The sequence below is a fragment of the Apiospora aurea genome, assembly GCF_038362705.1.
Source record: "Apiospora aurea strain CBS 24483 chromosome Unknown utg000009l_segment0_segment0, whole genome shotgun sequence".
In the NCBI taxonomy this organism is placed as follows: domain Eukaryota; kingdom Fungi; phylum Ascomycota; class Sordariomycetes; order Amphisphaeriales; family Apiosporaceae; genus Apiospora; species Apiospora aurea.
In genome coordinates this window covers 2,164,443-2,180,123 of record NW_027117396.1, presented here as the reverse complement: position 1 = coordinate 2,180,123, position 15,681 = coordinate 2,164,443, and the positions used below count along the sequence as shown (strand labels likewise).

The 15,681-nt window shown below is 56.0% G+C and overlaps 7 protein-coding genes across 7 annotated transcripts; 5 read left to right on the top strand and 2 right to left on the bottom strand.

Moving 5' to 3' along the window:
- Window positions 1–688: 688 nt before the first annotated feature.
- PG986_013787 (uncharacterized protein) lies at window positions 689–1,181 on the top strand (the record flags this gene model as incomplete). Its single annotated transcript, XM_066850009.1, has 3 exons — window positions 689–808; window positions 955–1,079; window positions 1,169–1,181. 3 exons carry the CDS (start codon window positions 689–691, stop codon window positions 1,179–1,181), a joined length of 258 nt encoding a protein of 85 aa, XP_066694152.1.
- Window positions 1,182–2,982: 1,801 nt separating this feature from the next.
- PG986_013786 (L-psp endoribonuclease family protein) lies at window positions 2,983–3,560 on the top strand (the record flags this gene model as incomplete). Its single annotated transcript, XM_066850008.1, has 3 exons — window positions 2,983–3,141; window positions 3,233–3,385; window positions 3,417–3,560. The coding sequence occupies 3 exons, from the start codon at window positions 2,983–2,985 to the stop codon at window positions 3,558–3,560; spliced, it is 456 nt and encodes a 151-aa protein (XP_066694151.1).
- A 487-nt stretch (window positions 3,561–4,047) lies between these two features.
- Window positions 4,048–5,090, top strand: PG986_013785 (uncharacterized protein; the record flags this gene model as incomplete). The annotated part of the gene is made up of 2 exons (XM_066850007.1): window positions 4,048–4,431; window positions 4,500–5,090. The coding sequence occupies 2 exons, from the start codon at window positions 4,048–4,050 to the stop codon at window positions 5,088–5,090; spliced, it is 975 nt and encodes a 324-aa protein (XP_066694150.1).
- A 1,782-nt stretch (window positions 5,091–6,872) lies between these two features.
- PG986_013784 (uncharacterized protein) lies at window positions 6,873–7,136 on the top strand (the record flags this gene model as incomplete). The annotated part of the gene is made up of 2 exons (XM_066850006.1): window positions 6,873–7,010; window positions 7,050–7,136. The coding sequence occupies 2 exons, from the start codon at window positions 6,873–6,875 to the stop codon at window positions 7,134–7,136; spliced, it is 225 nt and encodes a 74-aa protein (XP_066694149.1).
- A 1,362-nt stretch (window positions 7,137–8,498) lies between these two features.
- Window positions 8,499–11,109, top strand: PG986_013783 (phosphoketolase; the record flags this gene model as incomplete). Its single annotated transcript, XM_066850005.1, has 4 exons — window positions 8,499–9,641; window positions 9,718–10,053; window positions 10,121–10,325; window positions 10,382–11,109. The coding sequence occupies 4 exons, from the start codon at window positions 8,499–8,501 to the stop codon at window positions 11,107–11,109; spliced, it is 2,412 nt and encodes an 803-aa protein (XP_066694148.1).
- Window positions 11,110–12,137: 1,028 nt separating this feature from the next.
- Window positions 12,138–12,462, bottom strand: PG986_013782 (uncharacterized protein; the record flags this gene model as incomplete). The annotated part of the gene is made up of 2 exons (XM_066850004.1): window positions 12,138–12,272; window positions 12,394–12,462. 2 exons carry the CDS (start codon window positions 12,460–12,462, stop codon window positions 12,138–12,140), a joined length of 204 nt encoding a protein of 67 aa, XP_066694147.1.
- Window positions 12,463–13,228: 766 nt separating this feature from the next.
- On the bottom strand, window positions 13,229–15,336 carry PG986_013781 (uncharacterized protein; the record flags this gene model as incomplete). The annotated part of the gene is given in 6 exon segments (XM_066850003.1): window positions 13,229–13,768; window positions 14,206–14,447; window positions 14,534–14,785; window positions 14,805–15,059; window positions 15,145–15,189; window positions 15,270–15,336. The coding sequence occupies 6 exon segments, from the start codon at window positions 15,334–15,336 to the stop codon at window positions 13,229–13,231; spliced, it is 1,401 nt and encodes a 466-aa protein (XP_066694146.1).
- Window positions 15,337–15,681: the final 345 nt, after the last annotated feature.

Genomic DNA, 15,681 nt, shown 5'->3' with positions numbered 1-15,681 from the left:
GCTAGGGCCAGCTGCTGCCCGTTTTCAGTGGGCTTCTTGCGTGTCGTGCTGGCGCTGCTTGCGTGCTGAGCCTCCAAGGAGCCTCCAAGACTGTCCAAGGCCACCCCCGGGGGTCGAATCACCAGCCGCGCCGACGCGCACTAGCACCGCTTCGGGCACCCCCTCCAGGATATGTCACTGGAAAATGATGTAACCTGGCCCCGCCCACCATCTCGATCGCCCGCTACGGGAACGACCACCAGGCCCCCCTGCCAATGCCAGACTACCCGCCCATGGCGCTAAGGCGCGAGCCAGTGCATGCAATCGAGGCCCAAAATCAAGATTTTGATCCCGGAAAACTGTCAACAATAGCACTCCCACAGACCTATCCGATAATGGGCTGTGACGTCTCCATCTGCTCCGTGACGCTACGTGACGCCACGGGTGTAAGCTACCCACCGCCCTCAGCTCGAGAGTCTGGACTTCTGGTGGCTTGCTTTGCATTAACCGGTTTTTTCGAAACGGCGACAGGAGGCTTATAAAGAAGGCCCGGCTGCTCGCTGTTTGTACGATTCGAATTCAGCCCAGTATCTCACACATCCTACAAGGCCTCAGCTCTTCCACCAACTGTCTCTTGTCATACAGCAACCAAAGTCACACAGACTTGCACCCATAAACGACCAACACCGTCTACCCCACATCACACAACATGTCTTCCTCCGAAGCCGAGCAGAAGAAGGCCCCGCAGGTGGCCACCGCCTCCGACGAGTCCGAGCAGGACCAGGGCGTCGAGTCGCAGCAGGAACAGGAAAAGCAAGTGGCCGCCCCCGTAAGCGCCGCGGTCGCCGCCAGCCGCGCCGCCGGGCTCCCGTCCAGGAAGAGTCGGAGGAGGATGACGACGACGACGACAACCAAATGCAGCAGTTCCAACAACAGCAGATGATGCAGCAGCAACAGCAGCAACAACAAATGCAGCAGCAGCAGCAAGGCGGCGGCGGTGGCGGCAAGAGCGACACCCTGAAGCTCCGTCTCGATCTGAACCTCGAGGTCGAGGTCACCCTCAAGGCCCGTATCCATGGTGATCTTACATTGGCACTGCTGTAAGTTTCTGCCCTATACGCACTACACCCCGACCTCCTTTTCCTCGAGTAAAACAAATTGACCATCGTGATACTAACTACTTAGACAGTGATGGTGCCTAAACAACCTACTACTATTATATCGCACTTACACAAACACACAGCGGTGCCTGTGCCCCCTGGGCCCCCTGGCCTATAATACTAGTTCAACCCGACAAACGGTTTTTGATCCCCAGTGTTTCTGCGGGACAAGCCACGAGTTATATGGTCCTCAAGAGTTATATGGACCTGAACGCGAGTCATCATCACAACAACAACCACACCGCACAAACTCGACAGCTTCGCCTTGGATTTGGGCGGCGTTAGCGAGTTTTACTACTTTAGGGGGCTTGCAGAAGTTTTCAGTCACGAGTTATGATACCTTACACGATGTGGGAAAGCATCCTTTTTCTCTGTACATACAGCAACTTGTAATACTACCGATAGCGATCCGAGATGAGACACAGAAGCAATCATATTGGCGTTACTTGATTAACAGATCTCATTGACCAGTGCAAATCTTGATCTGATCTGAAGCTTTCTGATAAGGTGGAAGTGGCATTCCAGAATGCCCAATGCTGATGAGGCTGATCGACTACTTGACCTTGGGATTGAGGAGCATGGCACAGGTTCACCAATGGGAATTCCGCGAGCGCCTACTGACCGGAGCAAGAGGTCCCAGTCAGCAGGGAACCTACTTGCTGACAATGCCGAACACGGCAATCTTGCAACCAACCCAAATCTGCTAGTTTACTTAAAATAGACACGCACGCTCGGGTGCCCGGCAGTAATCCCTCGTCGCGTCCAAAGCATGCCGTCGACGCGCAACCGGGTTGTTTCGCACACACTGGAAATCAGACCACCGGTGGAGTAGGGCTGGCTGGGTTGTGACGTGGGAAAACTGGTGACGGGCCCGATTTTGGAGTGTGACGAGAATGAAGCACGGCACAGAAGAAAGAGGAAAAACCGCGACATCCGAAATGAATTGCTCAAAAATCGGGGTTCACGAGAGTTGCATAAATTCCGGGCGTTCGCTGCTGTTTTGAGTTTTCTTCTCTATCTCTTCTTCTCTATGAGTATTGTTATTTCTGTTGTTGCTGCGGAGGGGCCGTGGTGTTGCGCCTAAACAAAGTGATCGGCAGCGCGGTGACGAGGGCCAAGCCGGCTGACAATAAACAGGAGGCACCCGAGTGGCTTTCGTTTCTTATGCATGCACATTGATGATGGCTGGGAGCCCAGAAGCCCGGCTCCCCGGCAGCAGAGGTGTGTATGCTTGTTGATTGGGTAAGTCATTGGCATCTCATTTCGATTTTACTTACTGCATCTAGTTGTGTGTGACAAAACCAACACCCGATCCGAATGATGAAAGAAACTACACGATTTCCCTTCCTTACAGTCTTTTGAATGATGAGACGTGCAGATTCCCCCACTGACTCTTGGGAAACACTACTATTCTGCAAATACGATATTGAAGAGAAGGTTCTTGGACATGGTAAAACTAATGTGGTTGATTCATACCCAGGTTCGGTTACGTGTTTCCCCTGCGTCCCCCTTCGCCGCTTCCCTCCTTGCACTTTGGATTCTCGTTCGCGTGTATGTAATTGCTTGAAGGTGAGGTGAGTTGCGAACGAGCGAGCGTGCGAGCTTAAGACCGTCGGCGATAAGCGACCGGTAGGAGGAGGGAAGGGCGGAGCGCTCGCGCTGCCAACGATTACTAGCGGACCGTTTCCTGCCCCTCACCCATGAACGAACGGGACATTGGTGCATCGCCCATCCGCTAGCAGCTGTGATCTTACCTACCTACTCTAGTGAATGAATACCAATTGATAACACATACTATTGTCCCGTTACTTCGAAGTTCACCTTAATTTTTCATACCGTGACCATGTCTCCCACCGAGAAGGTTTTGACGAATAAGGCGCCGAAGCCTCTGCCACAGTTCTCCCAGGCCGTCAAGTACAATGGCATGGTCTACTGCTCCGGCAGCATTGGCTTCGACCCGGCCACGTCTTCGCTCGTCGAGGGTGGTGTGAAGAACCAGACGGTAAGGAAAATTTCCCTTTGACTTCATTCATGAATCCGCGAAAGAAATATAGCTCTGGATCTGACCCGCTGCGCAATTCCTGCCTATGTAGAGACGAGCACTGCAGAACCTCGCGGCGGTACTGGAAGCTGCGGGCAGCAGCTTGGACAGCGTGGTCAAGGTCAACATCTTCCTGACGACCATGGACAACTTTGCGGCCATGAACGAGGCGTATGATGAGTTCTTCAAGCAGGAAGTGAAGCCTGTGAGTAAGCCCCCGGCGAAGCGTGTGGCAGACCGTCTTTTTCCTCGGTGCGGTCGTTAACCCCTCGAATCTTGCGCAAAAGTGCCGTACCTGTGTCGCTGTGTACCAACTGCCCTTCCAGGCATTGGTCGAGATTGAGTGCACTGCATTCTTGAGCCCAGGTCCCAAACTGTAGATAGCAGGCTAATCTGGCGCCAATTGAAGATTTGTCGCCTCTCAACCATCAACCCGTATACCGTTGTGCATGTACGTAATTCCCGTGGTCGAAAACTGGTGGTTTCACAGCACCACGCTTAAGCTTCCAGCAGCGGGGTCGGGCCGGCGCCTATCAGGCAAGGAGACATTTCCCCGGACGGGCTTCCATTGGGTACCTGGAGAAAGAGGCAGGCGATCGATTGCCGGTGGAGCTTGGGCCTCTTTCTTTTTGTGCTGACGTCGATGAGCAGTGTTTCTGACCAGTGCATTGCAATATTCTCAACTGCAAACCCTTGCCAATGAAAACTTTCGATTGCATCTTCCGGCTGCCATTGCACAACAACATCAGACTGAAAAACTTTTCTTCTATGTTCGCTTCTTAGTAATCAGCAATCATGAACCAACAAACGGGACTGCGCTTGATGCGCGTCCAGCATTCGCTCGTTAGGAATTGCCGATCTTCCAGGATGTCGCAGATCCCAGCCAGCCGAACACACCACCAACAGGCCACCTCCCTGTCGTGGCGCCGCCATGCCTCCAATACCACCGCGGCATCAGCAGCCGCGACCGCAAAGACCTCGAAAGCCGAGACAGAAGCCGTCATCACGCCGCTCGATGCCGCGACCGCCTCGACCCCAGACGCCAAGACGTTCGACCCGGACGTCGACATCTCCACGACGCTCAACCCGCCCGCGAGCACGCGGCCGCCGCCTCTCGACCTGCCCACGCGCGACCCGCAGGCCTCGGCCTTCAAGTACTACTACAGCCTCGGCAAGGCGTACATGACCTTCTACAAAACGGGCCTCAAGGCCATCTTCACGAACCGGAAGCTGCTGTCCGAGCTGAACCACGTATTCAAGGGACCCCCGGTCTCGAGAAAGTGCCTTCGGCTTCGTCCGCCGGCGCCTCCCCGATCAAGCCGACACGCGCCGCCGTCCTGCTGCGCGAGCGCACGTCGCACGACCTGGTGCGCCTGCCCATCTTTGGCGTCCTGGTGGTTGTCTTTGGCGAGTTCACGCCGCTCATCGTGCTCGTCTTCCCGACCCTGACGCCGCTCACGTGCCGCATCCCGAAGCAGACGGCGAAGCTGCGCGAGAAGTTGCAGCGGCGACGCGAGGCGTCCCGGTGGAACCTGCGGCACGTCGGGCCCGACGACGCGGCGGCGCGCGAGAAGATTGCGCCTGGACACGTCGCGCGCTCGCTGGGGCTCGGGCTGAGCCTGTGGGACAAGATGGGCGTGGACCCGCCGTTTGTGAAGGCGCGCGCGGACCGCGCGGTGCGGCGCCTCGTCGCGGACGATTTCAGCATTCGCGATGGCGGTGGTGTGGGGCGGTTGGTCGAAGAGGAGGTCGTGATGGCGTGCGAGGACCGGGCTATGGATGTTGCGAGCCAGAGCCCCGCGGAGCTGCGGAAGAAGCTGGCGGAGTGGATTCGGGAGACGACGGCAGAGGACGAGGCGGCGGGCGAGGCGGCGGTTAGGAGGATTCTGATGCGGGCGGAGATCGAGTAGGCTTTGGAACGGACTTGTACAAACACGCAATGGGGAACACAATTGCGTCGTACGGAAAAAAGAGAATGTGCGAATTCTCGTGTAGAGTAGATGGGAAAAAAGGTCACTCCTAGACCTGAGACATGTATACTAGAAAACCCAACCAATACATAATCCACCACTCCGCTCGAAGGTCATCGAGTTGGAACAGAAGCAACACCAATCGCCAGCAGCCCTTTTTCCAAAACGGCATTCCTGTAGAAGCACGTTCAGTATGCGACTCTTTACCTCCATCTCTGAGGGGGTTTGACACAGCCAACGGCAGTAGTCAGTTTCTTCTGAAATACAATTGGCAAAGCCAGAAGGTGCGACCAAGGTGCGACCAAGTTGTGGGTTGGTGTTTTTGGCGCCTTCCTGTCGAAGCTCAATCTATGGTGGCCTGAGGAAAGCTCGATTGGTACAGCTCTTTCCCCAGATTGTCAGGTAAAGCGCATCCCAAACAGCATTGTCCACCTCTTGGAAAATCTCTACGCATTTCTACATGTTTTTCCTCGTTTTCTCATTTTCTCATCAGCTCGAGCAACGAAATAGAAGGCAGACCAAATCCTCATTTCTTGAGTCAAAGCGCGCGGCCTCCTCACCGTCCGAATCCGCGTTGATTGTTGCCCACAGAACATGAGTACGAGGATGCGCAGCCCACGGACCTCAACTTAGGCGTGGCTCGACGATTCAGCTGCCACTTGGCATCGTTGCTCTGCCTCTCTTTCTGAAAAGGATTCGCGGGCGTGTCCTGGCTGTGGAATGGCAGTCAAATGTGAGCTGTCACCTGTTCTGGTGCGTGCGCAACTTGTGTTCGCTGTTCTCCCGAGAGTGCCCGCCGGAACTCGTTGGCCCCAGGGTGCTCGTGAAAGTCCAAGCGCCCGGCGAAGAATGCCGCAGTTGTCCTGGACCCAGGACCGAGCAGTCCGCCGTACTACTTAAACATCTGGGCTGGATGCCGCTCAAGCGGGTGCACCTCCGCCATGGTCGTCGCGGGGGAGGAGCTTCGTTCTCGAGTCCCCGCGGTCCCCACGTTTTCCCCCAGGAGAATAGAGCACAGGTGCAATTGCCCCGCGATCCTCGACTGGAGCGAAGGGGCACGTTCAATTGAATGTGCAGCTCTGGAATCGGCCCTTTGCGATCGGTGCATCCGTGCCGAATCTGCCCTGGACTCTGTTGGATGACGATCGAAGCTAACCCCCGGATTCTGGTTCTAGGGAGATATCCACAGTCCCCAGAGGGTGCAGATTCCGCTGCGGGTTAGCCTGGCCATTTGCTGTCATTCGGTGGGGCTTCGGTGGTTCTCCGATGTAGGGCGATCGCTATGGGATGCTGTGGCTCTTCCATCTGGCGTTCGCAAGCCCACCTGATGCCAAATGCAATGACAAACAGGCTCCTGGTGAAAATTTCAACAGTCGGTTTGATTGACAGCGACGTGCTCCAGGATATTTACACTGGGCCTTATCAGCGGACGGCGAACGTGCAAGCCGAGGTCGATTTGTCCCTGTTCTTTTACCATCGCAGAAGTTCGTCGGTTGTCAGCGGAGTTCTAGAGGGGAGCTCTACGTCGTTTCACGGCAGCTTCCGATAATACCCCAAGCGACGGGTACTTGGGCGACAGGTTCCTTGGAGTTTTTGAATGGGTTACCCTGGGGTAGTCCCGCGCACTCGGGGCGAGAGAATCGAGTCGTTGACTGTCAAAGATCAAAGAAGACGCATTTCGTACACGTCATACCACGGAACGAATTGCTCTATCTTCCCACGATGTCCCGAGAAATCAGGCGTCCAAGAGTTGCGGCATCCCGAGATCGCTTGCTGAACCACATGCTTACCGTTGCTTTGTCCATTCTCTACTGTGCCACGACGGCCGCCACTGCACTCGCCGAGGCATTGCGCTCGCAGGTGAGCACGCGCTGATTGTTCATTCCCCGAAGAGCACAGCCATACGTGCTCAACATTCGCAATGGGTTCGATAAGAGCGATCGTTCGGGTACTGTGTTCCTCAAACCAGGACTGCGGGCCAGATGATGCTAGGTGGCAGCCCACGGGATAGCTCCCTTTTCTTGTCACAATGACTCTATCACCCACTGTCTGTCTGACCCGAGGTCTTGGTCAATTTCACGAGATTGATTGATTCGACTGCGAGATTAATAGATGGATGCTCAGATGTTGGGCTGCCCATGTGGCATGTGTTTACGTATGCCAACGTTACCTCTAACAATTTGTGACATGTCACCAAAGGTTTCTACGAGAGGCCAAGTCCTGGATGCATCGAGAGGGCGGCTTGAGAGGATATGAATCAGGCCATTTTCAGTGGACCGGCATGCAGAGCACCTGGGCTGTCAAGACGGATTGAGCAGGAAACAAGCATATCATATGCATGTCTCTAGGTGAGTTGAATCCTTCCGAGCGGGAAAACATGCCGGATTACAGAAGACCTGCGCAGAAGACCTGCAGGTGCAGCTGCCAAACTGATGCACTGCTGTGGGCCCTACTCTGAGACTGATGGACGTTGAGAGAGCCCGGAGACATGGAGGAGATGTGTGTGGAGTAGGAAGAGCGTGGGGGAGGGGTAGGAGCCAGTCTGGGGAGGGTTGGATCAACCGCCAATGCAAGGCAGACCTCCCGGATGCTCGGGGCGGATTGGGGTTTATTGGCGGGGCAAACGCTGTACGGCCGGCCCATGACGTCCCCCCAAGAGCTGCCAAACTTTTTTGACGTCGTTCCATATCAGCTTCCGGATCAGACCACATCTGCTTTTAAATCAGTGTGCAGTTGGACTTCATTGGCCGTTGCCAAGCCGTTGATTCGCCAATGTCGAATCGAGGTCGGGTGGTACCGCTCTCATTGGTCGCTGACTAACATGCCATCTAGGCCAGCATCAGAGGCAAGAGAAACTTTACTTGCAGGCCATACTCCGTGGCGGCGGGCAAAATCATCTATGCCATGCCTTTGCCGCACCACGCCCTTCTTGGCCCGACGGCCTGGGCCGCCTCGGTCGCGAGTACGGCTACGTGAGATGTTGCGCCGCGGTACGAAGGAACCAGGCATGAAGTTTCCCGGATAGGCATGCCTAACAGGCGATCAACTGCTGCTGCACACGGCGCTTCCTGTCAAAGGTTAACATGCGTTAACACCATGCAGTCTTCTCCACCCGTATAAATAAGACGTGGTATCTGAAATGCCACCCATACGTCAACATTGGATCAGCGACATATTGTTTCCTCATTCAATCCCACATCATCAAAAGGCTTATCTTGGTACTCACGCGCACTTACACACCCATATATAGGCACACGGAGCCTCAGGCGAAGTGTAACCACATTTCCCCCTAGCGACCACATCCCCTCTTGAGTCTTATTAGCCCCTACTCTTTACCCATAGCCCACAATGGAGTGCGACAAGGCAACGGTCGAGAAGATCCAGCCCTACGGTGTGGCCCGATCGACAGTCACGGGCAAGCCGCTGTCCAAGGAGGAGATCAAGCAGTACGATGACTTCTTCAAGGCCAGCTTGTATCTCTGTCTTGGCATGATCTATCTCATCGATAACCCCATGCTTAAGGAACCTCTCAAGAAAGAGCACATCAAGAGTCGCCAGCTCGGACACTTTGGTTCTGCCCCTGGTCAGATCTTCACCTGGATGCACATGAACCGCTTGATCAAGAAGCATGATCTCGATGCCCTCTTCGTGTCGGGACCGGGCCACGGTGCCCCCGCTATTCTCAGCCAGTCATACCTGGAAGGCGTGTACTCCGAGGTCTACCCCGACATGTCGGAGGATCTCGAGGGTATGCAGCGGTTCTTCAAGCAGTTCTCCTTCCCCGGCGGCATCGGCTCTCATGCCACCCCGGAGACCCCTGGCTCCATCCACGAGGGTGGTGAGCTGGGCTATGCCATCTCGCATGCCTTTGGCGCAGTTTTTGACAACCCCAATCTGATCGCGTTGACCATGGTTGGCGATGGTGAATCCGAGACGGGGCCACTGGCCACCAGCTGGCACAGCAACAAGTTCCTGAACCCCATCACAGATGGCGCTGTCCTCCCTGTGCTGCATCTGAATGGCTACAAGATCAACAACCCCACCCTGCTGGCGCGTATCCCCCATGAGGAGATTGAGCAACTGTTCTTGGGTTACGGATGGACCCCCTATTTTGTCGAGGGCTCCGACATTGAGTCGATGCACCAAGCAATGGCTGCCACCTTGGAGCGATGCGTCGATGACATCAGGGGCTATCAGAAGAAAGCTCGTGACTCCGGAAAGCCCTTCCGCCCGCGATGGCCCATGATCATCCTCAGGACGCCCAAGGGATGGACCGGCCCGCGCAAGATCAACGACAAGTACCTCGAGGGGTACTGGCGTGCCCACCAGGTCCCCATCACCGGCGTCAAGACCAACCCCAAGGACTTGAAGACCTTGGAGGACTGGATGAGGTCCTACGAGCCCGAACGAATCTTTGGCGAGGATGCCAGGATCTCCGACGAACTGAAGAGCCTGTGCCCCACGGGTCTCCGACGCATGAGTGCCAACCCCGTCGGCAACGGCGGGGCGCTGAGAAAGCCACTGAAGCTGCCCAACTTCCCGCGACTACGCCATCCAAGTCCCGGAGCCCGGCGCCACCAGCGGGGCCAGCATGTCCAACTTTGGCATTTTCCTCCGCGACGTGGTCAAGAAGAACCCCAACAACTTCCGCCTCTACGGGCCCGACGAGACTGAGTCCAACAAGCTAGGTGATGTCTACCAGGCCGGCAAGAAGGTCTGGCTGGGCGAGTACTTCGAAGAGGACAGCGACGGCGGCAACCTGGCGCCCGCCGGCCGCGTCATGGAGATGCTTTCGGAGCACACCGTCGAGGGCTGGATGGAGGGATATGTCCTCAGTGGCCGCCACGGGCTGCTCAACAGCTACGAGCCGTTCATCCACATCATCGACTCCATGGTCAACCAAGTAAGCACCATCCACAGCCGCACTTGCTTGCGTCGAGTTGCTACAATGGCTAACTTGAAATCCACAGCACTGCAAATGGATCGAGAAGTGTCTCGAGGTCGAGTGGCGTGTCAGGGTGGCTTCGCTCAACATCTTGTTGACGGCCGTCGTCTGGCGCCAAGATCATAACGGGTTCACGCACCAAGACCCGGGTTTCCTTGATGTCGTTGCCAACAAGAGCCCCGAAGTGGTTCGTATCTACTTACCTCCCGATGGAAACTGTCTCCTTTCGAGTGAGTCCACTCACCTTCCCTTCTGTCCAGACCTGATACTGACCCCACGTGAAAAGCCATGGACCACTGCCTGCGCTCCAGCAACTACGTCAACGTCATCGTCGCCGACAAGCAGAACCACATCCAGTACTTGACCATGGACGAGGCCGTGATCCACTGCACCAAGGGCATCAGCATCTGGTCGCAGTACAGCACGGATCTGGGCGCGGAGCCGGACCTGGTCATGGCGAGCTGCGGCGACATCTCGACCAACGAGTCGCTGGCGGCCATCGATTTGTTGTTGCAGAACTTCCCCGAGCTCAAGATCCGCTGCGTCAACTGCGTCGACCTGTTCAAGCTCATCAGCCACGCCGACCACCCGCACGGCATGACGGACGCCGAGTGGGTCTCCATGTTCACGGCGGACAAGCCCATCATTTTTAATTTTCACAGCTACCCCTGGCTCGTGCACCGGCTGACGTACAAGCGGCCCGGCAACGCCAACATCCACGTGCGCGGGTACCAGGAGAAGGGCAACATCAACACGCCCCTGGAGCTCGCGATCCGCAACAAGACGGACCGGTTCAGCCTCGCCATGGACGCCATCGACCGCATGCCGCAGCTCGGCAACCGCGGGTCGACGGCGCGGGAGCGGCTGCACACGGCGCAGCTCTCGGCGGCGACGGAGGCGTTCAAGTTTGGGGTCGATCCGGACTTCCTCGCGAACTGGACGTGGCCGCAGGAGTTGATGGAGAAGAATCGGAAGGCGCTGGGGCATTTGGAGCTGAAGCACCCGCATCATTGAGTTTGATGATGATTTGGTTTGGTTTCGTTCGGTCGTGTGGTGGTTGGGTCTGCGATGTTGTTTGATGTTACGATTCATGTTCTCTCCATTCGTTTCTATAAATGAGCATAAGCAAGTGTCAGTGTCTGTCGTTTGGGGGGTATGGCTTTGGAGCAATGAGATACAATCTTATGGTGCGTTATGACGAGCAGTCTATATGGGTGAACATTTACTCTGCTGGCAGACATATCAACTTGAATGGATACAGCGGTGATTTGATAGATGGCTGGAAATCACACAGCACAGAGTGACATGGAACAAAGCATCGAATTCGGGCTACTGCACCGGGGGACAACCCTTCGTCTATATATGCTAGTGCAGTGCAGTTCGACATGCAAGGGCGGAGATTGCTTTCGGACTCCCCTCCCACCACATTACTTCGCAAGCCGAACATCGACGCGAGAACACGCGAGGGCTGCAGCATATGGCCCAAGGGGCCGGCCTGCCATCCCCACTCATTCAATATACCTATCTGCACGGACTGACCAAAGGAGACAAGAATACAACTGTATCGTATGAGGACTCGGTTTATCCCCCTCTTCCCATCTACAAAACAAGCACCCGCCCCGTCCCGCACTGCATTTGCATCTGCAAGGAGGGGGCGATGGATGCATCCACCCACACACCACCACCATCTTCATTATTTCCGGACGTAACTGGCTGGTTAGGGCCCCGCTTATTAGTCTTGTTGGTGGACAGTAGCATCCGGGACAGGCCATCGGGACGCACAACATTGAGAAAAGGAGAGGGAACGACATGGCCTTGATCAGCCAAAGGCTAGCCACACTGGTTACGATGGGAGAAAAGCTGCTTCTATTTATATTTCGTAGCGCTGTTTGCATTGTAAAAGGTCGACGTCCAAGTAGAAGATGGTTTACATGCTGAAGCGTCTAGAGCCCCGGACCCCCCTTTCCAACTAGCCCCCTAAATCATCCTCCTTTCCTGCCCCTGTGCTCTCGAACCTGCACATTCTCAAGGCGTGTGCCGCCCTATTCGGGGTTGTACTTCTCGCCGGGGCACCTCTGGTGGCACAGGTAGGCCTGGCAGTTGCCCCAGCAGCTGCCGAGTTCGAGGTTGGAGTGGATGCCGTCGCCGACTTGGACCGCACAGATGTTGCAGCAAGCCTGTAACGTGCCCACAGAGTCAGTCCGACGGGTAAAAACAAGATTGATGGAATGAATTGTAGTAGGCGAGGGGGAAAGAGGAAGAGCGGATTGGAATAAATCGGTCAGTCTTTCAACGTACCTCGCAGGTCTCCTGGGCTGCGACACCGAGCGCGGTGGCGAAGATGGCGGTCAGGATGGAGAAACGCATGGTTGCTTGGGGATGAGTGAGAGGATGGTTGTTTAGGCAAAGTTGGTTTGCTGGAGTGAGAAGTATGATAGCGTGCGAGGATCGATTGAGTGTGCTGGAGTGTTAGCTATTGACACTTAAGATGGGGGAGAGTCGCCTACTTATACATCATGAGCGTGCAAGCATCTGCTATAGCAGAGTCACGTATTGGTGGGACCTCGCGTAACCTGCGGTGAGATCGATGAGATCTTGCGGCCCCGTCGTGATGTGGGCCGTCGCCGTCCGTCCATGGGGAATCGAAAGCTTATTCCCCCTCCCCACGACCCCGGCTCCCCGGCTCCCCGTCGGTCACGAGGGCGCCGAGACGGCCGAGTGCCGCCGGCTTGGCCTCTTTGCATTTCATCCGTATCCAGGACGGCGATGGCAGATAGGGTTTACATGGATCTGACGGACTATGGCGTGCGTTTGGGTACCAGATTCTAGGCTCGAGGTAGCGCTCCCCTGTACAAGTATAAATTCCAAGGGTAACAGGGGTATGCGTGTTTCTCCGGCCCTCGCCAATCCTTGGTTCCCGCAATCTCGGTTGCCGCCTGGAACCCACCTGAACGCCGTGCTGTTCTTCCAATTTCTGGGTTTCAATGATGAAGGAAACTTGGCGGCCGCAAATTGCTTCGAAACGCACCTTGAAGGAAGCGCGATCCGGGGCAGCGGTAAAGAATTTTCATGTTCCTGTATAGATGCCATCTCCCACGACGGAGTTCCATGGGATCCAACTGGGCACGAATGTTCAATATTTGTTCAAGTACGCTTCCAAGTCCGGATAAGTGTCGTAGTCCCAATCCGACGCCGGGACCGGGGGCGGACCCTCTGCTTCGGGACGCTCGTCATATGTCCCGTCTGAAGACGAGTCCGGGTCCGAGTAGCCCGGGGCGGGTTCATGATACGCTTCGGAAGGTTCGCCATGTGCCCCCTCCGAAGCCGGATCCGAGACGGCTGGTTCGCGTCCCGGGTCTCCGCACCAGGACCCGTCCCACCACCGGCTATCCATCGAGCCCGTACGCCAATCAGACGCATCCGTGTCCACCCAGGGCTCGGGCGGTAGGTCGTCGGCGGCACTGTACCTAAAGTCCCGACACGCGGTGAATTCCTGGAGGTCGTCGTCGTCGCTCGCGAGGGGCTCCTCGGACCGCGGATACGTCTCCCCAAAGTCCAGCTCGATCTCCTCCAGCGTGTCCTTGGAGTGCAGCAGCTGCCGCGGCGTGACTTCGTCGTAGTCGCCGCGGTCCGGGTCCCGGTACGGCGTCGAGTGGTACACGAAGAACCGGAGCTAGGTGCAGTACCGCAGCAGCAGCCCTGCGCAAGCAAGTCGCAGGGGACCGTGTCGCTGATTACTCTGAAACCTCGACATTGTGATATCGCTGATGTGGGCTCAAGCAGGAGTGGATTGAAATGACAATTCGATATTGTCCATCACGTAGCAGTGAATAACAGGAGTACTAAAACCAAGCGCATGTCGTCCCGCCTTCATTGTCTTACAGTAGTAGCCACCAATCCACCATGGGCCTCGTGAGCTGCGAATGTCGAATCTGAGTACCGCCAAGGGTGCAGGGAGCACAATTTCAAAGCTTCGCATCCCGTTCTGATTCACTCCCCACCCTTCTCGTCCGTCCAATTATCGCCCTGGAAGAAACCACAGGTTAGCCCGAGCTCCGTGGTGCCATGTCCCACGCACGGGAGTGAAAGTCATCAGATCAAACAACGTACCCTTCCAAGCGCACGTTGACAAGCCAGAAGCTCGTCGTACAGCTCCTGGCCCAGCCAGGCCCCCTTTACGCGGGCGAGCGTCTTCTCGACCTCGTACGTCCTGGCGCCGGAGACGTAGAGCGCCTCGCCGCTGACGCGGCTCGACAGGGCGTGGAGGAAGGTGTCGGCGACGTCTTCGGGGTCGTTGCTGGGCAGCCCGTTGGCGTCGTACAGGTCGATGACTCCGGCGACCATCTTCGTCCCTGAAAACGGAACGGAGCTTTAACATCCAAAAGAATCTAGACAGGTTATGGCGGGGGCGGGGGCTCGGGGTTAGGTTGTTACTCACGAGTCGAGTTGGGCAGCACCGCGTTGACGCGGATCCCCTCGGTCTCGGGGAGGTAGTTCTTGGTACTCCTGAACAGGCCCATGACGCCCTGCTTGGTAGCGCTGTACTGGAACAAGCCGGGGAACTCGCCCAAGCTGGCAATCGAGCCCACAAGGACTATGGACGCATCCTTCTGGGCGGCGTCACCAGTCGCTTCACGGTGACGGGCGAGGCTCTTGCGGAGGAAATGCACGGCGACGCGTGTGAAGAAAACTGACCCTTTCAAGTTAACGTCCAAGACTAGCGTTGGCGGGGGGCTCCTCGATGGCGCCGTCGTCATCCCCGGTGGCGAACAGTTTGCCGGTCTCCACGACGGCCGCGTTGGAGATGGCGTAGTCGATGCGGCCGTGCAGCTGCCAGGCCTGCTTGAAGAGGTTCAGGACCGAGGCATAGCTCGTCACGTCGGTATGGACAAAGGTGACATGATCTGAGCCAGGTGGTTGCTCGGGGGCCTTGATATCACCGAAGACGACTTTTGCCCCGAGATCTATATAACGTTAGCGGCGAAAAAGGGCATGTTGATGCTATATCTTGTTTTCCTGACTCCTCCTGCCCGGCATGAGGACGCTTACCGGCCAATTTCGTGACTGTGGCGGCGCCAATGCCGGTTGTCGCACCTGTAATCGGAATAGAAAGAGTGAGCTGGCTATCAAAGAGTGGCCTCAATTTGAGCAGCAGGGTAAAGCATTGATCTCACCAGTTATTACCACCACCTTATCCTTCAGACTTGAGAAAGCGTCCGTATCAATCTGAACGAGAGCCATCGCCGGAAACTTATGAGTGTCAGGACATTGGGAAGGGGTGTTACAGAGGGAACGAGTCTATTTTTAAATCTGGCAAATGGATGAAAGCTTCGGGGGTCGCTTTTACCCCTCAAACGTTGGGTTACAGTCGATGGTGCTCATTGCCCTGTTTGGGTTGACCACGAGGGGTACAGCGGCGGCCCAAAGGATCGGATATGGCGGATGATTGTAACGCCACTTCAGGCGTACAGCATGCAGTTTCGCGGAGCGATCCTTGGATTGACATTAGTATTACTATAGTTAGCCATTTGTCTTTTTTAATCTAAACATTAAATGGTTAGTCTAATCTACTTGATATACTAAGTA